This window comes from Macaca thibetana, chromosome 12, assembly GCF_024542745.1.
Source record: "Macaca thibetana thibetana isolate TM-01 chromosome 12, ASM2454274v1, whole genome shotgun sequence".
Lineage (NCBI taxonomy): Eukaryota > Metazoa > Chordata > Mammalia > Primates > Cercopithecidae > Macaca > Macaca thibetana.
The window spans coordinates 43,605,462-43,627,526 of NC_065589.1; the positions used below are offsets into that span (position 1 = coordinate 43,605,462).

The 22,065-nt window shown below is 37.5% G+C and overlaps 1 protein-coding gene across 3 annotated transcripts in view; it reads left to right on the forward strand.

Moving 5' to 3' along the window:
• SATB2 (SATB homeobox 2) overlaps positions 1 to 22,065 on the forward strand; it is a 189,017-nt gene that overhangs the window by 125,180 nt on the left and 41,772 nt on the right. For all 3 annotated transcript variants that reach the window (XM_050750699.1, XM_050750696.1, XM_050750697.1), the window contains 2 exons: positions 5,405 to 5,617; positions 10,251 to 10,406. In XM_050750699.1, coding sequence (XP_050606656.1) covers positions 5,405 to 5,617; positions 10,251 to 10,406 — 369 coding nt within the window. The remainder of the gene's footprint in view (positions 1 to 5,404; positions 5,618 to 10,250; positions 10,407 to 22,065) is intronic.

Sequence of the window (22,065 nt, forward strand, 5' to 3'; positions counted from 1 at the left end):
TCATACCAGAATTAATAATTCCAATATAATATGAGGGGATAGGGCTTATTTTCTCTGTCTAGTTCAAATGTTTCTAAAGAAGTGCTCAGCATATGATTTTACTTTTAGCATAGGAATCAGAAGTACATCTAAGCTGTCTTTGGGATTTACATGACATTTGAATGTTTATCTTTGTTCACATTAGAACCTAACACTTTCCTACTATGTGCTTTCTATGATAAATGAATATTTTTTGGATCGAGTTACTTCAAAAGGTACATGTTTTAGTAAATAGATGAACATTGCAAGTTACCATTTCTACCTCTCATTTCAACTGCCACAAACAGAAACAAAATTCCAGAAAGGCAAACAGTCTCTAGCTAGCTTGAGGCTTTTTCCAAAGGGGAGTACTAGGGTTTGACTGGGCCAGTTTCCTCAGTACACACCTGGTGTATATCACTTTAAAAAATAAATTATGCCTCATTAAGTTACAATTAAATGGAATCGTGATCATTTGTTTTTCTGGAAGGAAGATGTTTTGCATATTGAAAGCCTAATTTGTTGCAGGTGACAAAAAGGCTGAACAGATTATCTAATATCACTTCATTTTGGGGGTTAATGTTTGCTGGTTAGCTTGTGTATACTCCAATAGTTCAGAATCATATTAATGTGGACTCTTATTATATTTTTGCTTCAAAATATGTTCTACCACTTTATTAGTTTTTGCACTTTATTTTACAGGTTTTAAGGAAACAGAGGTTGTCTTGGTATTCTGGAGTAAGCATGTGGTTTCTCTTTCTTCAAATGTTCTAAAACTCCACAGTTTCGCAGGCTGCCCAATATTCTTCGTAACTTTATATCCATGTACTGTCTGTATTTAAAGTTCCAGCTAGGTTAAGTCTTACCTCTTCCAATTATTTTTCCCTGGATCCTGCAGTTGATAATACTTTCTCCCTCCTTTGAGCCAAGGTGACACTAGTTCTGGCTTGCATTGATGATGCTTGACATCTTTAACATTGTGCTGCTATAATACCTTCTCCTTCCCATCGTATGGTAAACTCCTGGGAAGCAGAATCTGTCTCTTATTAAATCTATTCATCCCTCTCAGAACTTTGTATTCAATCATAAATAAGAAATGAATTAATAGACTGATCTGTTATTTTTTTGAGACAAAGTATATTGAATTTGGGGGTTCCCTAGATAATCAATGGGAGATATTGGATTTAGGGGCTCCCGAGGTAATCCATGAGAGATATAGCCTAATCCTAGAGAGTTGCCTATGGTCTGAGAGCCACGAAGAACAGACATCTGTTAAAATCTAGTCAGTAAGGACTTTAACTGTTGCTGTCAGGAGTGACATGGCAGGCTCAGCATTCCTAAACCTGGCCCAGGTGTGGGTTCTCTTATTGCTCTCTTACAGGGTTAAAGGCCCATCAGAGGTAATTTCTCACCTGTCCCAGACAAGCTGTCAAAGGCTAGTGCAAAACCTTGGAAGTAAATTTGATAGAGCTCGTCGTGATAACATTTCCCAGACTTCTCTGAGTATCAGCATATATCGTACACGTTAACAATTTGGGGCCAACTATATAAATTGTTAAGGAAGTATGGAAATCAAAAGCTCATTGACAGAAAGTACAGACTCAGAATCTGTAAAGGTCATTTAATTTGTTATAAAGAGATATTTTAAAATATTAGAAAAAATAAGGGCATTAAGTTTTCATCAAACAATTAGCCCCAATTATTTGTTGTCTCTGTAGAGGTAGCAAGCAAGCCAAATTATGAGCAAGCTAGATGGCATTATAATAAGTTATTGCTCATTTCGTACTTTGGATTATTTTGCTTTTAGTGAATATTTTGCCAAACTCATGTATTCTTTGGTGGTCCTGGAAATTATATGAAGTCTACAAAATGTTAATTAGGCTATGGAAAAAGCCAATTTGAGGTTCTCTTTACCTGACTTCCTTCTTTTTCCACTAACTTGTAACCCAAGAATTATTTTGGAGGGTATCTCTCTACCCTGTGCATATGTTCGTTCTGCTCCTTTTAGTCAACATGTTTCCTGGTCTTACATGATCTCAGCTAACACTGTGGAGGAAATTGTTTTAATGTGTCCCTGGAGAAGGTTCTGTTGCCTACGATGAGGAAAATACTTAATGATCACTTTACTCAATACTTGCAATATATTTTAATATGATTACCGATATGAAAGTTTAATAAGCTATATCCTGGTTAATTTATTAATTTCCCTCCATTTGCACATTCTCAATATTCATGACCTTTCTATTCATAAAAGTGCATCTTTTTTTCAGTGCCCAGGTGCCGTGCCACATTTTCTGTATCCCAGGCTGCATAATGGGAATGTCCAAGTGACACCTCCAGCTTGGCTTGTTGATAATTAAAATGCCAGATGACATAGTGGCAAGGGCTTTAGAAATATTTATGTGAGATAAATTATTAATTTATGTTCTATTCAAGACAGTTTCAATATGATAAACATTTACTTATCTTGATAATTAGGTGGGGTGATATGTGGTGTATGAAAGTTATGCTGTCTATTTTCTTCTGATCTTTTTCTCCTCTGATGATTTTCAACTAATGAAATAGACTCACTTTCCATTTATGAGCCTGAAGAATTTGGACTACATTTTTTTGAAAATCCCAGTTTAAATAGTTGAAAGCACATAAATAACTCAAGTGAAAAAGACTCAACAAAACAACTAAAACTCTTCTTGTGCCCACCAGTATTGAAAATGTCTGAGGTGAAAAGAACACGCTTTGGGACCATACCTACACAGATGAGAGTTTTAGTAAATAATTTAAAGCAGTGTTCTGATTCTCTGGGGTTAATATATGGAGGTGACACTGGCTACCTTGTTGGTTTGAGACTTTATCTTCAATTAGGCAAATGAAACAGAGGAAACAGTATATTCCACCACCCTTTAAAAATGCAAATATTGTGTCTCTTTCACCTCAGAAATGGATGAGCAGTCATTCTCAAGGATTCTTCATAATAATTTTCCTTGGAGATGGATTAGTTTCCCTGCAAGGTTGTCCAGTATGTAAAAAATGTAGAAGGAGCTATACAGTTTCAAAATGGAAAGAAACAAGAAACAAATTAAAACACTCTGTGTTTTTTAATGCTTTTTATTGATTATGAATGAACAAACATAATTTTGAGCCATGGTCTGTTAGAACAATAGTTTTGTTATGTCACTATTTTGTATCCAAAATCTTTGCTATAATAAACTCCACAACTTGTTAAAATAATTTCACAGGGGAAGAATAGGTTTATAAACTTTGCCTTTGAGATCTCTTGAGTATAATCATAATAACTAAAAACTTTTTCCGTGTTGACCCTAAAACTTCTTCAAGTTTTAGTAATTTGAAATTTATTGAAATACCAAATTTACGAGAGTGAAAGGGAGAGGAAGGAGGGAGAGAGAGGAAAAAGACCAACTCATCCTTTATATGCAGAATTTATCATTAAAGGAAACTCAAAAAATATCAATCTTAGTGTTTTTTACTGGTATTGAAAGTTGAAATCCACTTTGCTCTTGCTTCTCTGCATATTCATTTGAAGATTTTTATCTTCAAAACAAATTCATTATGAATATTTCAGGTTGCTTAGTGCAAGTAGAAAGTAGGATAGCTTTAGGCAGAACTGACTTTTAATTTCAGAGAGTGGATACCTAGATTGTATCACGTTTTCTGGAAGATAAGTGTCTCACTCATTGCTTCTAAAAGCATGACAAGAAATCTGGATTAAGAATCATGTGCCAGTCAGTTATTTTTACATACACATCCTACCTTTTCCCCTTCTTTGGGCATGCATGCATGCACACACACAGACACAGACACACACACAAGACACTGATCTGTAGCTTTTCTACCAAGTATTAGAATTTCTCTAATCAAAGTAACATGACACTGAAATTGTGAAACTGTCAGATGATATAGTGCTTGTAAGTTCCTTGTAGTAAAATTGACTATGTGATGTTCTGAGTGGTGATTGCTTCCTTGGAGTGCTATGTGATGCACTTCCTATAACTGGCATTTGCTTCACTATATTTTAATGCATTGCTTTATTTTAAAACATTACCTACCTTTCCTTGAAGATTTTTGGACAACTAGAGATAGCATATTCCTCTTACATTCATTGCCTTTTCATATTTAAGCCACATATTAGAAATCTGATAGTGTTTCCTTTGCATTAATTTTCACCTGAGTGGAAACGTCTTTGGCATCTGTTCTACTTTACTACAGTTAAAGAAGTGACTTTTCATGATTTGAGTTGGCCCATCTGTTCTAAGACATGGGATTAACATCTCAGCTCTTCCCAGGGGGCTAATCCTGAACTCTGTTCTTATACTGCTCTCAGAAGCAATATATTAGTTGGGAATATAAAGTGATGTCTCTGTGTGATAATCCAACAAGTGTGCAGAATGGAAATAGATCTGCACCTACCCACAATACTACAATGTCCCACCTTAGATCTCCAGCCTTTTTCTGGAGTCCATACTACTCTTCTCTAGACTTGGCAGCATTTTCCCTTTCTTTGTGAATTCTCTGTCATCAGAGCACATGAAAACACTAATTTCCTATTTAAATCTTTCTATTTGGGTGAGTCACACATTCAGAAAGTATCTGGGCCCATCATAGCATTCCATGCACACTGTTGTTATGGTGTGCTCAGCCCCTCGCCAGAGGTGACTTCATTTTCATTGCTTTAATGGTGAGATTAGGGTTTCCCCCATGAAGACATCTCATAAAAGATTTGGGTGCCCTTTGTACATATGTAAGGATAACTATTGTGTGTATGGATTGGGAAATTATCAGAGGGTTAACACAATTTAGCCATTTGCTTTGTGTCTTTTTTTTTTTTTTTTTTTTTTTTTTTTTTTTTTTTTGCCATAAGAAATTTCTATATTGAAAACAGTGGCCGGTCATACAGAAATTCAGCCAATTTTTTAAAAAATTGATGTAAATCTACCATGCTGTTTAAATGTCGAAACTAAATTTACCAAACTTGGCAGATTTGTAAAGCTAAGCAGGACTGCCAAGTGTTCCCAGTTTCAAGCAGAGAGAGTTCTAACAGTTCCTGAAATACTTGTAGGAGGCACCTGGTGGTAATTGCAGTTTCACAATTCTTCCCGAGTGCCTACCTTGCTAGCTGGCATGTCTGTACACCGATGATTATTACAGTGATGATAAAGTGTCAGAATAGAACAGTCCTAAAATAATGCATATCCCCCGGAAGGCAAGCACATTGCCTTCATACCGGAGAACCCTAAGGAATTAGTGTGAGGTTCTTGACATCACAGCGAGCTGGTTAAACCAAACAAAGGGGGAGAGGGGCAGAAGACAGAAACTACACACATATACCTGCAAATGTGACTCGGTCTATTTTTTTCCCCCATTTAATCAGGGATTATTGTCTGAGATTCTGCGTAAGGAAGAAGACCCTCGGACAGCCTCTCAGTCTCTTCTAGTAAACCTGAGGGCCATGCAGAATTTCCTCAATCTGCCAGAAGTGGAGCGAGATCGCATCTACCAGGACGAGAGGGAGCGGAGCATGAATCCCAATGTGAGCATGGTCTCCTCGGCCTCCAGCAGTCCCAGCTCCTCCCGAACCCCTCAGGTGAGAAACTTGCTCTCTGGATTTTTCACTCTTTGTCTTGGAAATATCTTGCCTTCACTAGTTACTGTGTTTTCCCTCGAATACTGAGAGACATAATTCAAGGATTTCTTTCCTTTTTTTCTTTTCTTATTTTTTTATTTTTTTGAGATGGAGTCTTGCTCTGTTGCACAGGCTGGAGTACAGTAGTGTGATCTTGGCTTACTGCAGCCTCTGCTTCCTGGGTTCAAGCAATTCTCCTGCCCCAGCCTCCCAAGTAGCTGATATTACAGGCACCCACCACCATGCCCAGCTAATTTTTGTATTTTTAGTAGAGATGGGGTTTCACAATGTTGGTCAGGCTAGTCTCGAACTCCTCACCTCAGGTGATCCACCTGCCTCCGTCTCCCGAAGTGCTGGGATTATAGGCGTGAGCCACCACGCCTGGCCAATTCAAGGACTTCTTAATCCGCTAAACGTGTTGGTCAAAGGATATGAACCTCTGACCATATATGATCCCATACTCTATTTCTGTCCCTTTAGGAAGTTCCATTCTTCCATAGTGGTATGTGAGGGGTGGGAAGGTAGGAGTGGGCACAGGGGCTGGCTCTAGGATGTTTATATGTAGCTGCTCAGTTGCTGAAGAAGGAGTTAGGACATTTGTGTTGAAGCTGAGTTTGCATAGCAAGCACACTGCTTTCCCTTAAATTGTATGTTTATTTGGTTGGGGTGGATGGGGCGCAGGGTGGCTGAGGGCAGGGGCAGAGGGTAGTTTAAGCTCTGTTTTGTGTAATCTGAAAAAGACAAAATGGAGGAACACTTGCAGTGGAAGCATGCATATGCAGTGTCTAGATCAGAATGACTGAGATGTCACTCAATGATCCTTTAGAAAATGATGGTGGAAAGGTAGGCCTTAATTATTTTCCATCCTAGGATCATCTCCCCACAGAATTTGGTGACTTCCATTCTTCCTCTCCACACACTTGAAAAGTATTCTTTTCTTAGGCCTTCGTGCAAGTGTATACATCTAGTAATGTGTGCGTCAAAGCTCCTAACTCAAGGGTCAAGATCTCAAGGCAGTCGGGTCATTTCTAGTTCACATCCAAGCCTACTCATTTCTGGCCTATCCCCCTACTTCCCCTAAACTTTTACTACTCGATAGATTTATGATAAGGCCAGTCCATTCACTGTTGCTATGATAGTTGCAGGTTCTGTATGAGTGGTAATTCTCAAAACCAATATTTAATGGGTATACATTTTTGTTTGTTTGTTTTTGAGAAGGAGTCTCACTTTGTTGCCCAGGCTGAAGTACAGTGGTGTGATCACAGCTTACTGCAACCTCTGCTTCTCAGGTTTAGGTGATTCTCCTGCCTCGACCTCCCAAGTAGCTGGGATTACAGGCACATGCTACCACATCAGGCTAATTTTTTTGTATTTTTAGTAGAGGTGGCGTTTCACCATGTTGGCCATGCTGGTCTCAAACTCCTGACCTCAAGTAATCCGCCCACCTTGGCCTTGCAAAGTGCTGGGATTACAGGCGTGAGCCACCATGCCCGACCTAATGGATATACATTTATACAAATCTGAAAAATGGGCAGTTCAAAACCAAAGGTTGTTTTGCTTAGATATTATAGCTTTGGTTTTGTGTTTTCTGATAAATTCTAAGGAACTGATTAAGCATAGAAGCACAATTGTATTCTAGTAGAAATATTTGAGCTTTTTCAAGTATATCCATTTTTTCACACATTTTAACTCTTTTTATATTTTTATACTCTGCAATAAACTTTTAATTGAAGATTACTTTCTATCATGCACTGCCAAATTGTGTTACTTACACTTCAATCTTTAGTGAATTATGAGTTTTAGTTACTGTTTAAACCAAAAGTAAGTCTCTTGACTGCTTACTTTGGATGAGTATAACCAAGCATTTTTATTTATTTAAAAAAAAATCTGAGGGCATACATACTGAGCTAGTAAGTTGGGCAAGTTGTTAATGTGCACTAATATTTACTTCTGCTAAATTCATCAATATGTTTGCCACTTTCGAAGTCCATTAAACCATTATAGAAGAGCCCAGCCATACTTCATGGCCTTTTAACAAGGCAGTTCTTAGAAAGTTACTTCTACTTGTTAGAAATTAACAGAGGTCTGTGTGTTTGTTTTCAGCTCTTTTGTACTATTTTCCCAACAAGATTATGTATCGTAGGCACCTTTTCAAAGACCTAATAGCTTTCAGTGCCAGACCAACTTACAAGGCCACACAGTTAGGGTCAGTATTTTGCTTATTTTGACCGGAATGCCATCTAGAAAATTCATTAAGATGTCCTTTAGGGATAGGTGTAGCAGGGAAATCTCTTATTTAATTTCACAGTTTTGATATTTTTAAAAATAAATGTTTAAACATGTTTTTGAGAATACAGTCATGGCATTGCATTTGTACATTCTCTAGAATTGTCTTCTTTTTCTCTTGGGTAAAAATTGAGAAAGGAGAGTTTATTAAAGTCTTTTAAAACATTTCATGATTACCGACTTAAAATTCTTTACAGGCATATCTCAACAGTAAAGATCATAATACGGTACAGATTTTATTGTGGGAACAAGTGTTAGAGGAGTACTCACTGACTCAGCTTTTTAGTTGGAGTCAGCAATTTAGTGTACACAGGCAGCTTGACATTGATGCAGGGAGATTATTTTCCAGACCCCATCTATACTTTATTAGTAGCTGAAAAACAAATTGGAGAAATTTCAGTTTTGAAATTATACCTGCAGTCTCTTTTTATTTATTCAGTTCAGCATTCCGTGCTGTACTTAATAATGACAAAGCAATACTGAGATAAGAATGATCATTTTTAAAAATGCTTACTGTGTATTAGGTATTGTGAACATTTTGCATGAATTCAATTGTCACCATTTTATGGTGTTACGCCCATTTTACAGATGAGGGAACTGAGGTTTAGATGGATTCGGTAACTTGTGTAAGGTCACATGGCTGAGGGGTTTCATCTTAGCCCTCATGGTTCTAGAGAAGACTTGACCAGTCAGGTGGGATGAGATAGTGAGTGAGGCAAATTAAGAAAACTGAATTGAGAAAGGGCAGACATGCTATGCTAAAACGTTCTCTTAACAGGGAAAGCACTGTGGGTTAACTAGAAATTTTGAGCAGAACAAAGAGTTTTTTTAAAAAAATTACAGAGAATTGGATTTTTAATGGGAAAGTCCCAACCTAGCAAGGAAATTCTTGTAACAGCACCTGGCACAAATTGGAGATTTTGGAGGCGGTGTGTAGTGCAGTGTCCTGACCCCATGCTTTTGAGCCTGAAAGAGTTGCGTTCAGATCATGGTTCCTTCACTGGCTGCTGGGTGTCCTAGGTTAAAATCCTCTTTTATTTCAATTTCTTCATTTGTAAGATGAAAATAATAATGTCTAACTCATTGGAATCTTAAAAGAATTAAATGTGAAAACAGAAGTTAAAATGCTTTCTGGAGTACCTGGCCCATAAAAAGCACACCATAAATTATAGTAATTATTGCTTTGTGGTAATTAGAAAATAGTATGAGAGAAGGAGGTAGAAGAAAAATGGCAGAAGTCACTGAGCACTGTTAGGAAGCAAAGCCTTTATGGAAACGTAGGGCCTTAAGTTCTGCCTCTAGACACCATTTGTCACAGAGTCCACACTGCCTGTTACATCTTTCTCTGGACAAGGAGAAAAAACCCAGGTTAGGTCAGTTCAGCTGGTAGTGCACAAGGATCAAGGATGTCTTTTCCTGAAGTCTTGATGCCGGAGGTTCCAACAAAATGTCTCAGTCCTCTCTTATTAGACACCAGCAATGCATTCTAGGGCCCACACCAAGTAAGTGTTATGACCATCTTTTGGATTAAGTAGATTCAGACATTTTAGGGTTATCCTAACCCCAAGAAGTACAGACACCTTCTATATTGTCCTTCATTTGTCTCTGAAGCTGATGGGAAATCATTCAATTAAAACGAGCACTGCAGAATACATAAAACCACAATATGAGTTTAAGAAAATGAAAACGGCACATCAAAGGCATTCTGAAGCCTAGTTTTATGAAATGAAATTTTGTTTCATTTCCACTGATTTCCTCGGTGAAATTAGGTGACTGTCTGGGTAGCATAATGATGATAATGATGGGAAACCATACATACTCGAATGACATACGTAAAGCTTTAATAAAGAATGAGAGAGACTCGGGAGTGCATTAAATTGAGTAATAATTTATTATTTAGAGACCTCTACCCATTTACTCATTTTTTTTTTTTCCTGGAAGAATTGGCTCTTCTTCCAAGGTGTGCCATTTTTAGAAAGAAAAGGTTAACTGTGTGTGTGTTCTGCATGTTTGTTTTGTTGTTAGATGGTTGCTTATAGTTTGGTGTCTAGGAGAGCCATCCTACCTGTGAACCTTCGTCTGAGATACTGTGAGAAAACAGGGTTGACAGGATTCTGCATGTCCTATAGGAATGCACTGCAATTATTTCCAATCACAATTAACCTGATTAGAATAATGGACAGGAAGTGTCCCTCTGTAGCTAATGCAGTTTGGCATCAGCTGACTGAAATCCTTTGATAATTTCTGCACAGATGGCTGGGCTGAATGCAGCACTTTTTAAATTATTATTTTCATGGTCTCTTGGTAGGCCAAAACCTCGACACCGACAACAGACCTCCCTATTAAGGTGGACGGCGCCAACGTCAACATCACAGCTGCCATTTATGACGAGATCCAACAGGAGATGAAAAGGGCCAAGGTGTCTCAAGCCCTGTTTGCCAAAGTGGCTGCAAATAAAAGTCAGGTGAGTGGTTTTTAAAAGAGCAAAATCGAGGGCTGGAATTAGACCCTTCTCCTTCCCCCACCAATAAAAATACATCTGTTCCTATAATAATAATAACAATAATAACCCCCAAGAAACCTGTCATGTTCTGCCTTTTACTCTAGTTTGCTTTTATTCCCATTGGAGTTCAAAATAGAGATGAAGCCAAAACCCGATCTTTTTTTTTTTTAAGATTAAAAAAAATTAGCCTCGAATGATTTCTCTCCTTATTCTAAACACTGCAATGTACTCTTTTGTTTCTCTCCCTTTATATATATATATATGAACAAAACTTAGAATGTATATAACAGTACCTTTCTGAGACCAAGTTTTAGCTAAGTCTCATCACCTCTCCTGTTCCCACAAGGGGAATGGCTGACTCTGTTATAATAACCACTTTTCCCCAGGCCCAGAGACACCTTTTGATGTCAGGTGTTTCTTTTATGTACAGAATACAGTTGTTTTTTTCAGGAGAAAACACACGTGGGGAGTGCAGAGTAAGTGCTAAAATCTTTTAACAGAGAAACATAGAAGCTTATCCAGTAAAATTTTTCAGAGTGCTGGGATTGTGGAGAATGTAATGCTCTGGGGAAACGAGCAGACAGATGCTTAGATTTTTTATTTCTGAAAGCAGCAACAGTTGATGGGATCTACTATCTGCTTCAATTCTTCATTTAAAGGGACAACTTCTGCCCAAACCTAGAATCCTAGGTTAGTTTGAGTTGCATGCTTACTTATTTATACCTAGGGCGAACACCTAATGCAGAGTGGAGGAAACAAAAGTTAGTTAAAGCGTAATTTTGAGAGTCCTTGGATTCTGAGCTTGATTTCCACTGTGTCCTTGTATGACAAATGTTTTCATCCCTGCATATGTAAATAATAAAATGGTTGATGATCTCCCTAACAAATCTTCCGTTGTGTGCTATAAAGAAAGGAAGTGACTGAGTATTGTATTTCTATTAAGCAAGAAGGTTTTCAATAAAAATTAAGTTTTTAAAACTGAAAAAAATCAAACTATAGTTAAATGTTATGTTTAGATTAACTATAGAGTACAGGGTTAGCCTTTTTTACCTGAAGTTTTAACCTGATGTAGGTTATTTTCAGATGTTGATAAAAGGAGGAGAGTAGAATATCAGGGAACTTGGAAAGGGATTAAAATGTTTGTTTCCCTTTCAATTTCAGTGTAGTAATTTTTCCAGATTACTCTGACTTTCTCTCATCAATGAAATCAGTGAAATACAGCTTGCTAAGACATGATGTCCAACCATACTATGAAATACATGAAAAGAAAATACCATAGACCCGTCTTAAACTGTTAAATGCATAAAATCCCATGTACCACATGGCAAAATATAATGAGAGTTGGAGCTGTTAAACGAATAAAGCTGTTAAATGCATAATGCCACTTGGCAAAACTACTGTGCATTTAATGGTTTTCCACTGTGTAATAAAGGACATATGTGGTAAATGTGCAGTGAGTATAAAAGCTGCACAATTGATTTTGCAAACCTGCCCCTTAGTTGTGACTTGATGTAAATATCAAAGTTTCACACAGTCCTTCTTTTATAAGCAGCTTTCAAGAAAAACTGAAGACCGCAGTCTGAGAACTTGATTCCGAATGCCTGTAATCTTCCTGTTGATTTAGCACTATGGTTTTTGGAAATAGTGATGCCTCCAGCCTCCCAAAATAATTCAGGTAGCTGATTGAAAGCTGCTTTTGCCAATTGGCAGAAGCTTAGCTCTCCAAATTTTTGATGTCTCCTGAAGAAACCAGTAGCCCTGATTTCGTAGAATTTAGAGGAGAACATAGTTCTGGGAATTAATATGCTGAAGATAAGATTGAGCTTAAGTGAGGATAAGAGGCTTTGAGGTTGTTCTTTTTTCACTGGGACAATGATCTCATTTTCATCTATGAGTAGGGAACCTTATTGTAAATAGCTGACTAGACAGGCAATTCAGACATTATGTTTATTATGTTTTTTTTAAAAAAATGATACTGCCAAACAAAATGAATTTAATTGGTAGTTTCAAAGGCAATTTAACAGAAGATATTCACTCCCATTTTATTAGTATCAGTATTCACTTGATAAAAAGTATATTTAGTAAAATCAATTACATGATTTGGTACATGGCACATATATTTGGTGGCTATCCATAAGGTGTATCTATGTGTGTGTATGTGTATATATAGACATATATACATGCGTACATATATACATATATACATGTTGGTATATATACATATATGTATATATACATGTTTGCATACATATAGGTGTGTGTATACATGCGTGCGTGCACACGTATGTGTATACATGTGTGCGTGCACACGTATGTATATGTATACATATATAAGCTGTATATATGACTAATATGTATCCATAAGGTATATCTATGTGTGTATATATAGACATATATATGCATAGACATATATGCATATACATATATGTATATATGCACGTATATATGTACATAGACATACACATATATATACGTCTATACATATACATACACGCACATAGATACACCTTATGGACATATATATCTTAGTCATATATATTACACCTTATAGATTTATATATCTCTCTTAGTCATGACTAATCATAGGACTTAACCTCTCCAAGCTGCAATGGGGAGCGGCCACACCCACTCCATTGTATTGTGAGAACTTAGAGGAACAAAGGTTTTTCTCTTGCATTTTCTTCCCTCCTTTTATTTTTCTCTGGAGGGATCTTAGGTTCTTGCAGTGACTGAAGAGCCACATGCAAGGGCTTTCCCTTCTCCTGAAGGTGAAATTAGGGAAACAATTAATTAGGTACTCTTGTGAACTGGAGTTGCCTTGAATCCCTGAAGGCCCAGTTCAAATATGCATAGCAACCTTCTCCTTCCATTTGAAATTTCTATGACCCCTCCATTAACACTTCTTGGTGTTATTTGCTGTAATCAGCTGTTAAGAATAATGTCTAACACTGCCATGTGTGTTAGGGAAGCCTTGAATGGGTAATAGGAAGAGGGAGGGAAGTTTTAGAGAGAGTAGGAATGGTGGGCCAACAGGGTCCTTGAGGACTGTTAGTGTTTAGGAACCAGGCACAATGCAAGGAAAGGGGTTCAGAAAAGGAGTTGAAAGGTTAGCAAACTGGTTCATTGTGAAAGTCCATTACTGGGAAGTGTGTATATGTTTCCCTAGTGCATGGGTTACATGAGGATGCATTTGTAGGGTCCCAGACCACCTCCTGCAGCTCAGCCCCAGTCCCTTGGTGATGGCCAGGCCAGTCCATCCACTTCCATTAGGTATCTTCTATCAGGCCCTTGCCCCTTTCTTCATGGGAAAGGAGTCCAAGAAGAGTAAGACCAGAGGGAAAGACATGTTTATGCACATTTCACATTTGTACCTTTCCTTCATTTTCTAGTTAGGACCATTTATTGGTTTAAAATAATTTTCTGTGTGTGAGTTCTGAGGATCACCTTACTTTTCTGTCTGCAGAATACTCAGATCATGGAATAGAATGACAGTGGTAATTCTCTGTGAATTAGGAGTTAGTGGTTCTTAGTAGAAGCCATAATGTAAAGGCATGTGGAGCGTTTTCTGTATAACTCCAGTCTGACCCTCACATACAAAGGGCCACCAGGGAGCGAACGCCCCACATTAAAGTCTGCATGGCCACAGGAATGCCTCGTTCCTCAAAAGCTTCTGCTAATCTTCATGGCTGTCTTCTGCAGATTCTGTGGGGCTGCTTTCCCCCTTTCTTCCCAATTTTACCCAATCAGCTGTGATCTGGGATGTAGAAATCTAGAGGAGAGAAAACATAGTAACCTGTGGGCACATCTTCTGCAGTTCTCTGGGGACGGTTGTGTACTTTGACAGCATCCTCAGCCACATTTCTCTCCCTTGACATCAATTACCCCATTTCCCAGACACTGATTGTTTTTTTTCTTCTCATATCCTGCTATCTTCTCCCTTTTATAGGCTACGGTAGGTTAACTCATAGAATGCTAAGGATCATCTGATGTTGTTTTTTGTTTTTTTTCTTTGAGAGGAGAGTGAATCTTTATTATTTATTATTATTATTTGCATACCCAAAGACCCAACACTACGTATGTGATTGTTTTTTCCTACTAGCTTTGGGTAAAAATGGAGTAGGGAGAGAAATAGAAAGGGGCTTATTTTTAATCTCTATTTCCCCTTCCCTCCATTAAAAAGATAAACCAATGAACAAAAACTTCAGAAGGGCTGTGGACTTGCCTTTTGTATCAGGAAGGTGGAGAGAAACTAACACACCCTGTTCTGTTCCATACAGACAAGGGGAAAAAGACGGCCTGGTTGTAAACCCCAGATGCTGATAATGAAAGGGGCAGCCCCCAGAGCCTGCTGGGATAAAAGAAAAAGGGTGATTTTGGAACCAACACGGACCCAGGGGGGTCTCTGGTGAGGTGATATTAGTAAGATGTCCTCATCTTTACAAAGGTTTAAAGACGTCTGCCAATCCTCCGTGCTACCTATGCTTTTGCAGGCCCACTGGCTGCCGGAGCTGCCACTAAAGTCAGGAATGAGAGAGTTCTTCCTACTACACACTTTAGAATGGGAGGCATAATTGTGATCCCATTGTAGCTAGAAGAGATGGATTTCTGGCTTTTAATACACAATTCTAAAATCATTTTCCCCATAGAAACTATGACCTACATGGTGATTGGGTTTCAGTATGTTCTGTGCTTCATGTACATTAGGATTAAGTGGATTTTGTGTACTGACCTTTATGCCTTATCACTATGTTTCTACAAAAAAAAAAAAAAAGTTTCAAGTTCTCAACTGCTTAACAAATTGTATTCCTAAGTGAGAGTGTACTTATGTTTTAGATGTAGTTTACAAGCTCAGATTTTATGAACATTTTTTTTTTCTTAAACTCTCTCCTTACAGGTGGTCTAATTTGCTTGACAGGCTAAATAATTTAAAACATGTAGGTCTCCATGGAAGATTCTTTATATAAAAGAAAAAGGAAAGAAAGACTAATTAATTTTTGTTTTTGCATCTCTTCTTAAAATGTCTCAGGCATATATTTATACATTTTTTAAAGAAATAATTTTTATTTTGTGATTACATAAGTAATTTAACAACCTCATTTTAAAAAATTCAGAAAGTGACGAAGAGTATAAAAATAAAAACATGGATCAGCCATGATTTCATGACCCAGATATAGTTACTATTAACATTTTAGAATCTTTTCTTTCAATGTGTGTATTTTTGCATGGGAGTGTATGTGCATGTTTATATCCTAATTGATATCATAACTGTGTAACAAATAATTATAAGACAAGTTAAAACTATAATTTTTAAGACAACTTTTTTATGTAGGAGAGTAAATTTACAAAATATAAAATATTATCTTATCTCATTACTTAGTTATTAGCCTTTAAAAAATGTTGCACAAAGATCAAAGGTTTGCCATTTTGCACAAAAAGTACTCTAATGTTGATCTTACATTGTGAAGTTTCCATGTTGAGGACGCCTTTACTGGGGCTGGGATAACCCAGGGCACTGGAAGTAGACATGTTGCTGCCCTGGCCTCTCTGTTATAAAGAGTAACAGAAACTGTAGGCCATAGGATACCCTGTGTAAAGTGAGTTGGTGGTCTGTCTCCTGATGATTTTGATTTTGCCATTTATATTCTGCACGTAAGGTAGGCTAAAATGACGTGTGCAGCCTTGACTGAGTAGCTGCTAGGTAGGTTTCTTCAGAACGCAGTCATTCTGAGACCTATCATGGACCAGTTTCCACTCTTGTCAATTGGATCGAGTATACTAAAATTTAGGGGTGGTGTTCCAAATTCAAATTCAAAAAGTTTAATATATGTATACTAAAATTACCATTTGAAAAATGTTATATGCCTAGTGAAGGAATTTCTCAGATTCCCAAATGCCAAACTAAGTGGATGTGAACGTAGTGATGCATGAGCATCAAGTTGAGCCCTTCAGTCTCCCCTCTTTTTCTTTTGGTAGAATCTCGAGAAATCAGATTCTAGTGAAGCAGTCTCCTCAGACATTCCGATAAGATCTCTGTTTTAGGCCGGGCGCGGTGGCTCAAGCCTGTAATCCCAGCACTTTGGGAGGCCGAGACGGGCGGATCACGAGGTCAGGAGATCGAGACCATCCTGGCTAACACAATGAAACCCCGTCTCCACTAAAAATACAAAAAATTAGCCGGGCGTGGTGGCGGCGCCTGTAGTCCCAGCTACTAGGGAGGCTGAGGCAGGAGAATGGCGGGAACCCGGGAGGCGGAGCTTGCAGTGAGCCGAGATCGCGCCACTGCACTCCAGCCTGGGCGACAGAGCGAGACTCCGCCTCAAAAAAAAAAAAAAAAAAAAAAAAAAAAAAAAGATCTCTGTTTTAATATCAACCTCATGATCAAGAATTGGGTTCTTTTTACCACCCTCACAATTAATTATGTTAATGTTTCATGCCTTAAAATTAGTCTTTATAGGAGTCCTTAGGCAATCAATAATGATGATGATAATGAAGATTGATCAGACTACATATGCAGTTCTTAAAATGTCAAATACTTTTAACTCATCACTAAAGTTTTAAACTCATTTTAAGTTCATTTTATCCTTTGCAGAAACCTTTGAGTTCATTATTTTGCCTGTTCATGACTTGGTAACTTTGAAAACTTGCGTGTGTCTTTGAAGCACATTAGGTTGCCATATTAAAACCTCCTCTCTGATTTCTTCCCAGCCCATTGGGGAAGAGGACATTGAGTTAAACTGTGATTCTTACAGTCAGAGAATGTTGGTATCTATGAATGGTTGCTACCACTTTGCTGTTGAGACTATTTAATCTTCTTTTCACAGGGCCAAGACTAGGGTAAGGCAAGCTAGCTGCCTAGGGTGCAAGATGTAAGAAGGCAGGCACACACTTTTCAAACCATACTGTTTACATTTCATGCACTAGTCGCTTGCTCACCTCTTTCTAGTCCCACCCTGATCTTTCAAAACAGTCTTAACTCTTGGTTGTCTGCCTGTCTGGTTTCCCCAGCCACTACCCCGCCTGCCCCCCCAACTCCCGCCACCCACCCATTATGATAAATTCTTTAGGAAGTTTGCAATATACATTGATATGTCACAGGTGTGCTGACGTTTGGACCTGAAGGGAGGCACTGGAAGCATTTTTATTGTGTTCTGTTCGATATTTTAGCCTAATACATTTTGCTGTTAATATCTTTCTACTGTTGAAGTGAAGAAGTCCAAAATTCTAGATTCATTCTTCTTTTTTGACAAACACAAATGACTTTTTCAGGTGCATGTACCCATGTATGCTTGCATGTATGTTTGTACATATTTATACATGTAAAGGCATACCAAATCTCCATACTATTAAATAGCTATGTATATTCCATGTATGCTAAGGAGAGCAACAACATTTTGTGTAATCCCATCTTGACTTGAGCACAGTCTATCAGAGGTTTAAAGGGCTCTTCTGAAGTAAAATTTTCCTTACTCTCAATTACAGACTCAATCTTTACAGACACATCCATAGAAATGTCAGTGACATGCATAAGATAACCCAGAGATAGCTACAAATTGGTCCCCATAAAAATACAGTTTAGAATTTAGTATACAATTTTGAAAAGTAAAGAAGCAGATCATTTTTACTTATCATATTTAAAGTATAAAATAATTAACCTTGAACTTTAACCAAACAGCCAGCACAATTTTTTCAGGTTTAGATAACCTCCTTGTCAGGGATTCATTGAAGCCTTTGACAAGCCTTCCTTGTAGTTAGGCTTTTATCCATTTCAGTTTTCTTGATTAGGTTATCTTGAGTCATTAGGGGGTTTATTTATTTTAATAGACACTTATTGGATTCATGAAAAGAGAATTTGGTGACGAAGAAACAAGAGCTGAATATTATGTGGCTCATTTCACACTTCAGAAGAGTCTCAACCATCTGAAGAGAAATCCTTTCACAGTTACAAAAGTTTGTTTGGGGACTTTATGTGCTTCCATGTAGAAAGCGAACTGTCTGTGGTTAATAATATGAATTTCCTTTTGAGACACTCAGAAAACATTTCCCTTTGGTTACATATGCTGACATTTTCTGTATTGAAGATGTGGGTGAGTAAATGGCCTTTTGCATTTCTGCTGCAAGAATCTATGAGTCATTCTTCTGAAGAACTGTTCATTTGCTGAGTTATTCATTCATTAGAGTTCCTAAAGGGCCAAGGGAGTGGGGGCTACTTACTAATTAGTAGGTGAATTAACTCATTAGCTTTGTATTAGGCACACAAAGGGGAATAATCACTGTGACAAGGCCCTGCCTTCAAGGAGCATATACAGCTTTATTCAACAAGGGCAAAGTTACTAACTCTCTTGTGGGAGATTAGAGAAGGCTATGGACTTGTGTTTAGTGCTGGGCAAGTTCTATTTTGTATTTGTTCTGAAATATTGTAAAAACTGGAAAATTGGTCATAAACATAGACCAATGTTTTTAAAGGAAAAAAATCATGGAGGCTGTGAGAAGTTGGGGTCCAAACCAAGTGTCCTGGGGAAGAGAAAGCAAGCCACTTTGTATGCAGAGGCATTTCAGTACCATGGACAGGAACCCCACTCTTTTCAGCTGTGGTGTGTCCCTCCCCTCCTTATCACTTACACATAAGATTTACAGCTAAGATTCAAACTCATATCTGATAGGCTCCAAGCTTGAACACTGGGCCATATTATTGTGTTGTGAAAGGCCTCCCTGGTCATTTGAACATTCTCAGCCTTTGGTATGTGGTTTGGAGGATATGTCACTCATTGATTGTCGACTTGAAATATTTTAATCTTTTAAAATATTTTCTAAGTGAAATAGATATTTCCATACCTCATTCATTTTCAATTGAAGAGAGCTTTAAAAACTCTAGTATTAACAACAGCAACAACAAATACACACATACACACACACAGAGAGAAAAGAAAGTGGTTAAAATGATAACAGATTGTTTAAATGATTGATGTAGTGTGGTTCTTTATGATCTATGTCATGTCTTTTTAGAATGAACACTCCTCGAGGGTAGAACTTATGAAGCGTGCACTTTATGAGTACCCGGCCATTGTGGGTCCCAGTTAATACCAAGCCACACAAGTTCACTATGAAAAAAGATATCTAGGCTAGGATAAGTCATGCTCTTGACTTTATTGTAGCCTTTCCCCCAAGAACGTCTTAAAAAGGAAGAAGTTGGGGGAAAGAGAGGAAAATAAAGATAAGTTAATTCTTCATCATATCAGTTAAAAAGCCTTCAATGACTCCTAGGGCCCATAAGATTAAGATAAAAATTGTTTTTTTTGCTTCTAGACTTTCAGTCCTCTCCCCACCTGGTGGAAATCTATCTTTATCTTCCAAGATTCACCTTGAATGCCATATTCTCAATGATGACACTTTTCCTGAACTGCTTCATGGTCAGAATTAATTACTCACTTTCTTGTTGGCAATCTTAATTAACCTTTCAAGTAAAAAGTAACAATGACAATTAGGTAATATATGTAATGTACTAGCCCATTGCATGGCATGCAGGAGATGTGTGCTCAACAGAAAATTGTTAACAGAATCAATGTCCTGAGAGACTACTATTACTGTTTGCAATTTATATAATGGACTATTTTCCCTATCATATTCATGTATTAGAGATGAGGAAACAAACCTTAGAACATTGACAAGGTTGCTTCTGAGAATTAGTGCTTCTCTCCAACAATAACTCTCTGAATTTGAGTCCGTAAAACATTCCTCTAGGCTAATTTCTATGTACTCTAATAATTTTGGTTCAATCTAATGACTGTTTATTGAGAAGCTACTATGTGCAAGAACCCATACTCTGCTCTTAAAATGCTAAAATGAGTAAGAAACCAACCCTTGCCCTCCACTCCCATCAAGAAGCTAACTGTTCTGATAGGAATGCAGACATACCCATCCCTAAAAATAATGATTGAGTTGTGAAAAGGTATAAACAATGCTTCAGGGTTACACAAGAGTGGGCAACAAATGAGACCACATCAGCTGAGCCTTGAAGTATAGCTTCTCACGGGGAAAAGAAGTTTGAGTGTGAGACATTCCATTTAAGAGAGTAACATGGCAGAAGCATGAAGGTGAGAATGTACCTGTGAGCAATTCACAGTGGCTGGAGCACAAGGTCAATAGGGGAATTGGTGGGAGACGAGGTCATGAGAGAAAAATGGGGGCAAATTGTGGTTATTATTGTTGCCTCTTAGTAGTGTTCTTGAATTGTGAACTAGAAATTCTCCCCTTTATGCAACTCATTAATGAAACTATCATCTTAATAAAAGATAACTATGAATTTATTATTCATCTTCCAGAAAGAATTAATGACACATTTCTTCAAATAGTAAGCATGTCTAATACATTTACAATGTGATTTGCTTTGTAAATGTAGATTGATATGCAACTTTTCAGGAACACGTGGATTGTAAACAAACTATGTCTTGACTGGTAGGAGTGTCACCTCACCTGCATAGTTGGAAGGGCAGTCAGAGTTGTTTTTTCTACTGAGGGAAATATATTTGTTTAAGAGGCTGATGAGATGGCTAAAATGAGATATGAATAAATATTATTTGCTTATGCACCCTAATGCTTGGGAACTTTTTAACCATTGATTGCAAGGAAGCAGTCTTTGAACTTATTAATGCATTCCTTCTCTGGATTCAGATTTTGGAGGTGAAATAAAGTTTTAATTGCGTACCTCTTGGTATTATTACACTTGGGCTCCATGTATATTTTTCTGTATAAGTTCCAGGAATTTCCTGTATCTAAAAAAGCTTTTTATTTTGAACTAATTTTAGACTCACAAAAATGTTGCCAAACTAGTATGGAAGGGATCATTGCACTGTATTGTATGTCCCTCACCTATCTTCCCCTAATGTTGACACCTTATGTCACCATAGTGCAATTACTGATGATAGTACAATTATCAAAACCAGGAAATTGACATTGTTTCTATACTGTTAACTAAACAAAGGCCTTATTCTAATTTCAGCAGTTTCTCTACTAATGTCTATTTTCTGTGTCAGGATCCTATCCAGCAACCACATTACATTTAGTTGTTATTGTTTCTCCTTAATCTTCTGCAGTCTGTGACAGTTCTTAAGTATTTCCTTTTCTTTTATGACCTTGCCATTTTTGGTTATTTTGTTGAACAGTTCTCAGTTTGGGATTGTTTGATATTTTCTCATGTTTTGACTGAGATGATGCATTTTGGGCAAGACTACCTCAGATACGATTTTTATACTTTGCAGTATATCATTTCAGAGCATTCATGGTGTCAGTATATCATCACTAGTTATTTGACCTTGACCACTTTGTCACGGTTATTTTTTCTTTGTACCTTTAACCCTGATGGTTTATCACTGTCAGCTATTTCTGACAGATAACAAGATCATGGAATGTAAAACCGAAAAGGAACTTAGAGACCATCTTTTGTTAACCCATCCTTTTACAGTTAAGCACCCAGGAGCTTGAAAAGGGTAACTATTTGCCCAAAGGTCACCCAGTTATTTAATGACAGACCAGGAACTTAGCAGTTAGGTCTTACAGATCTGTGTTTGATACTCTCTACACTTCCTAACTATGCTCAAACATTTGTAATTTACTCAGTCCTAGT